Below are 5,747 nucleotides of genomic sequence, written 5' to 3'. Positions count from 1 at the left end.
AGTCGTAGATCTAGAGTCGTAGATCTAGAGTCATAGATCTAGTCAGATCGGCTTCAGTTATTACAGCTGGAAACTAGAAATCGGGATGAAATCTGGGTGCAGTGATGAACTCTGACCTGAACCTTCAGAGCCACATAAAGACAGTTACAAAGTCGGCCTTCAATCCCCTGAAGAACATCTCCAGGATTAGAGGACTGACGTCTCAGCAGGATCTATGCGTTTATCTCTAGTCGCATTGATTACTGTGTCTTTGCAGATCTGAATAAAATAATTAAAACTCCAGTTCTGCAGTCGTTACACTGTCCCTTTAAATCAGGGCTAAAAACCCACCAGTTTAGGATTTGATTCATCATAACTGGAATATTGGTCAAAATATTAGATGATAGAATTTGACAACGTTTAGTCTTTATTACTTGCTCCATAATTGGTGATTTATGTTTTTATGCTCTTAAGCACTTTGCAGTGAAATATTCTAAATAAATTAAACTCGACTCCATGGAGCGAAAACGTTCCACTTCACCATCTGTTGCCATCTTCTTCTCATGCTCACCTCTCATCTAAAGCACATTTACAATTAGATCCAACAGTCTAAATGCAAATGAGCGCCGCAGAGCGACGCGCTCACCTCAGAGGAGTCGGAGCAAGAAACCATGGAAACGTTTATGCACCGTCTTTGCTGTTTGCTTCCTCATTTTGTGGTGATTGTTGGCGTCGTGGTCAGGCACCCCTCTGCTGTTTGTGGCTCCCTGGGCGGTGATGAAGGCCCTGAAGGAAAACAAAGAGTGAGTGACGGAGTCTTCCTCAGCTCTGAGCCTCAGATAAGGAGGGAAGCTAATGGTTGTGTTTCCTCTCCAGATGTTGGGCCGTGAATGAGAACATGAGCTACTGGTGGATCCTTCGCTGCCCTGTCATCTTAGCCGCTCTAGTAATGATGTTTTTATTTGTTATTACATGAACTGAATCTGTTGTTATCTGACTTTATTCATTCTTGCATCAGCTGCGTTTCTATAACAAATCTGTGTTAATGTTCGACTAGTAAAAAAAACGGCACAATTTCTCAGTTGTTTCCATTGAATAAGAAATTAAATTAAAATCACACAACAATAAGGTTGTCATTTAAACAAAAGGGATTAAAAAATCATGGCACCGACGGATTTTTTTGCTTTATTTAAAACAAATAAGATTACATAAAGGATTTTAATAATAATAAATATCACATTGTTTTAGTAACGTCTAGCTGTTGATCACATGAATCACGTAATGCGAAAAATTGTTTCAGTGTTCGGCCAAAAAAACCGCCTCGACCAAAAACATTATTTATAAACATATTTTATTTTATTTTATTTTATTTTATTTTATTTTATTTTATTTTATTTTATTTTATTTTATTTTATTTTATTTAATTAATTAATTAATTAAACCAAATTGGCATGTTTCCATTAAGCAAATTTATTTTTTGAATTTCAATTTGCAACATTTTACGGTTAATTGAAACGCAGACAGTGAGTTACAAAAGTGCAATGGAGTCAGGCTTTTTAAATTACCAGATTAAACTCAAAACATTATTACAATTGAAATAAATGAAAAATGGACAAATAAAAAATAGATTAATGAAAAATAGATAAATGAAAAAGAGAAATAGAGAAATTGATAATCTGAAAAATAAATAAATGAAAAAATTGGGTTAATAAAAAAGGGAAATTGAAAAGTGGTTAATTGAAAAATAAATTAATGAAAAATGGGTAAATGGATAAAGGGATAAATAAAAAAATAGATAAATGAAAAAGAGAAATTGGGAAATTGATAATATGAAAAATAAAGAAATGAAAAATGGGGTTAATGAAAAAGCTAAATTAAAAAATGGCTAAATGAAAAATAGATTAATGAAAAAAGGGAAATTGAGAAATTGATAATATGAAAAATAAATAAATGAAAAAATGGGTTAATGAAAAAGCTAAATTATTTATTTAACAAATTATTTATTTATTTCACTCATTTTCTTCATTTTTTGATTTATTTTACTCATTTTTTATTTATTTCACCCATTTATTTATTTATTTATTTATTTAATTTTGGCTGAAATGGCTCTCCATATTAATGATCCAAAATGTTTACAGCTGTAAAATGTACCATAATGAATGATCACGTCTATTTTCCGACCAACAGATCAACTTTCTGATTTTCATGAAGATCCTGCGGGTGATACTTTCCAAACTACGGGCCAACATCCACAGTCGATATCCAGATTACAAACTACGGCAAGTAGACGCAGCCATACTTCATCTCCTGCGAAAAGATCGGATGAATTTCAGAGGAAAGGAGGATGAAGTTTGTGTTGGTTTGCTCCTCCAGGCTGGCCAAAGCTACCCTCACCCTCATCCCTCTGTTCGGGGTCCATGAGGTGCTTTTTATCTTCGCCACAGATGAGCAGGCGACAGGGCTGCTGCGCTACACCAAAGTGTTTTTCACTCTCTTCATCAGTTCATTTCAGGTGAGTGCAGCTCAGCAGGAAAGGTGGAGATGCAACAAAACAAATTTAACGTTGTTTTTTGCTTAATTTTTTTTTCCTCATGGGAAAAAAAACAAGATTTTTAAAGGTTTTGTTTCTTTGCAGGGGTTAATGGTGGCGGTTCTCTACTGCTATGCTAATAAGGAGGTCTGAGGCTTTTGCTGTTCGTTTCAGATTTCTGCTTCATATTTGTAAAATATGGTGTTTTTTGTGCAGCATGATTAGCACTTCAGCATTTTTGCTGGTGTTTTTGACATAATTAATAATAATAAAACAGTATTTTTACCATTGTATTAATCCAGTAATAGCTATTTTTCCTCTTAGCACATTAGCTTTATTTCATTCAGTGTTTTTCTTAGCATTTTAAAAATAATTAATAAGTAACTCAGAGTGAAAATTGCATTTTTGCAATAGTATTAATCCACTAATAAAAGATCAAAGTTTTTGTTTGTCACTTTAGCCTTTTTGCAGCATTTTTTAAACAATAATAGTAATAATATTAATAACTGAAAACAGTATTTTTACCATTGCATTAATCTGATCTAATCTTTCGCTTTGTGCTTTATTTTGCTATAACTAATAGCTTTTGTTATTTTTAAAAGGCATACTGTTTAAAATGATAAAACATTTGTAAAATTGAATTGCCTGTCAGCCTTTTGTTAGTTTCCTTTCTCTCCGGCTGCAGGTGCAGACAGAGCTGAGGAGGAAGCTTCGCAGCTGGAGGACAGAGACGGAGGTTTTAGGCCATCCACAGTGACTAGCGGTGCTTGAATCTCGAGGTGAGACTTTCTCCATCGCCACCGTTCCGGATCGCAACATATCCTCCATGTCAGCAACCAGAGCAAAGCCAGACAGATCCCCAAACCCTGGGAACTCACAGACTGTTGGACGCAACGTTTGGACAACTCCTCCACAAACTGATGGTTTGTTGAAGCAATCACCACCAGCAGCAACCGAAGAAAAGACCACACAGCTCAGGGGTGTGAAGGAGAAGGAAGAATCATCTGTAGAAATGCAGGTGTCCTTCCTCATTCACCTGAAAGACCCTGTGGAGTTGCTGCCACATGCTGTTAACACAGACTCAGACTGAAAACATTATTTTTCGGCATATATTTTCATGTATTATATTCTAACACAGATATGCGTTTCATATTTGATATTTTATATTGAAATTTCTTATTTAAATCTTTATTTTTTTGGTTAATTTGTTCATGTTAGCCTTTAAAATACCAGAAATGTCATTTAACTTTATGCATTTTTCTGCTTTAACTGATCAGATGTTCTGATCAGTTATTCAGAGTACACATTTTACCAAATACTTTTTTTTACTTTTACTTCAGTAATTACTTGGATTAATACTTTTCACTTTTACTTAAGAAAAATAAGTTGAAGCGGTGCTGCTACTCTTACTTTAATATCATTTTTGTCTTGAAACGTGATTGGTGTTTGTTTAGCTTTATAAACTTCACTACCCAGAGTTCCCTTCGGCGCTGCGTCATGACGTCAAGCTAACGTTGTTGTCGTTGGAGACGGCGCAGGCTGAAGCGGGAAGAGAGAAATAAAACGCTGAAACCAGTAAAGAAAAGTTACTGTTTAAACAGTAACTTTTCCCACCGCGTCCGAAAAGATGGAAATATGTTCATTTTTATAAAAACATGAATCAGAAACATTATCATTTTGTGGGCTAACAGGAGAATGAGCTTTTCCCCGCTTCTTCTACTGACCGGCTGTTTGTTTGCTAGCTAAAAATCAACAGGTTGACTGTTGATTTGCAGCATCTTTCAATGGCCTCTACAGGTAAGGCTAAAACACGTCATTCCTCAGGTAAAAACACGTCTGCTGGGCTTGTTTAATGTCGCTCATCTAGCTGTACAGTAAAGTCTCCCCTGTCTGATGTTCTGGCTGTGATTCGTGCAGGTTGGCAGCATCCTTACGTGAACATTTTCAAACATGTTAAAGTTGAGCAATGGAAAAGGTCGGCCAAAGCTGGAGATGTGGCGTCTTCTATGGTAAATAAATCTAAATAAAATCAAAATCTCTGCAGTTTGCATTCATTTAGCGGTCATTTTTAATTAATTTTCCTAACCGTGTTTTTCTATCCAGCATGAAATTGTTATTTAATATAATCTTTTTTTGTGTGTGTCCAGAGTTTTTTGCACGCAGGGCCAAAATCCCAAAGTTTAAATTATTCAGAACCCAAAATTTTCTCCTCTCCAATTACAAAACTCAAAAATATCATTGCAAATTATTTTTCTTTTACCTGAACAAGAATAAATAAAACAAAATGCTTTATTTTTTTAACCTTAATGTTTACAGTCATTTAACATTCTTGGATTTATTATTTTCCAACTTTTTAAAGTCTGTAAAATGTTAGTATATTCTCAGCAAATATAATGGATGGGAGTTCCTAAGATTTATTATGAGATAAAAATGAAATAAAAGAAATCTCGGTAAAGGAAATATTTAATATTTTCCATTTACGAAGCTATAAACCTGCCATGGAGTCGTCTAAAGTGGCATTTATTTCTTTACTTGGTTCAAATTCGGTAAAAAACCCACTGTAATAGTTATTAATCAGTTGATCAATATTTAATGTTCAGGTCATTCCTGCACTTCAATGATCTTCAGCCCAGCAGGAATCGATTTTCCTTTAGCTGCAGATTCATCCTTTGATGAAAATGATCAAGCGTTCATAAAAGGACTACTGTTTTGCAATTAAAAAATATCTAATGTTTACTTTCTTACTTAAAAAGAAATTTAATTGTTTACTTATATATTTTAATGAATTCCTAATATTGTAAGAAAAGAGACTTAAGCTGAATGAAAAATCTGCGGGAAATGCCTTTTGTTCCTGATTAATCTTCAGAATATGTTCTGGCTGAAATAATTAGCTGCGGCTCTATTTGGATCAACGCTTCAGTGTGTTTTTCACTCTCAATAAAAAATGTATAAAATTCTCTTGTACAATAAAGTTTGATTGATGTGAAAGTAGAAGTTTGAGTTTCTACCTAAACTTTGTTCTTGCCATTGACAGGAATTTAAATATTTATGTGTTGCTTTGTTTTGTTTTGTTTTTTATTTGTGTGTGTAAAGGTTAAAAAAGTCTAAAAATCAAATAAAAGAGCTAAAAATGGACCCCCACTCTAAATTCAGCTTGTTTGGTCTCTAAATGTCATGGAAGAGCGTCTTTAGCTTTAGCTCTAGTCTTTAGTTTTAGCTCTAGTCTTTAGCTTTAGCT

The 5,747-nt window shown here is 34.1% G+C and overlaps 2 protein-coding genes across 3 annotated transcripts in view; both read left to right on the top strand.

The window, feature by feature from the left end:
- Positions 1-3,674, top strand: part of LOC103481153 (glucagon receptor-like) — a 12,806-nt gene extending 9,132 nt beyond the window's left edge. The window contains exons 8-13 of one of the 2 annotated variants that reach the window (XM_017310652.1): positions 722-782; positions 856-925; positions 2,167-2,258; positions 2,353-2,491; positions 2,615-2,656; positions 3,195-3,674. In XM_017310652.1, the coding sequence (XP_017166141.1) occupies positions 722-782; positions 856-925; positions 2,167-2,258; positions 2,353-2,491; positions 2,615-2,656; positions 3,195-3,266 (476 nt within the window). In that variant the 3' untranslated portion in view covers positions 3,267-3,674. The remainder of the gene's footprint in view (positions 1-721; positions 783-855; positions 926-2,166; positions 2,259-2,352; positions 2,492-2,614; positions 2,657-3,194) is intronic. The other variant, XM_017310651.1, reaches the window with a different exon arrangement.
- Positions 3,675-3,844: 170 nt separating this feature from the next.
- The window catches only part of wdr90 (WD repeat domain 90), a 32,305-nt gene continuing 30,402 nt past the window's right edge, over positions 3,845-5,747 (top strand). Inside the window, exons 1-2 of the mRNA XM_017310682.1 lie at positions 3,845-4,306; positions 4,427-4,518. Coding sequence (XP_017166171.1) covers positions 4,294-4,306; positions 4,427-4,518 — 105 coding nt within the window. The 5' untranslated portion in view covers positions 3,845-4,293. The remainder of the gene's footprint in view (positions 4,307-4,426; positions 4,519-5,747) is intronic.

The sequence above is a fragment of the Poecilia reticulata genome, linkage group LG19 (genome assembly GCF_000633615.1).
Source record: "Poecilia reticulata strain Guanapo linkage group LG19, Guppy_female_1.0+MT, whole genome shotgun sequence".
NCBI classification, from domain to species: domain Eukaryota; kingdom Metazoa; phylum Chordata; class Actinopteri; order Cyprinodontiformes; family Poeciliidae; genus Poecilia; species Poecilia reticulata.
The sequence above is the reverse complement of the archived record's forward strand: the minus strand, read 5'-3'. Positions and strand labels throughout refer to the sequence as shown.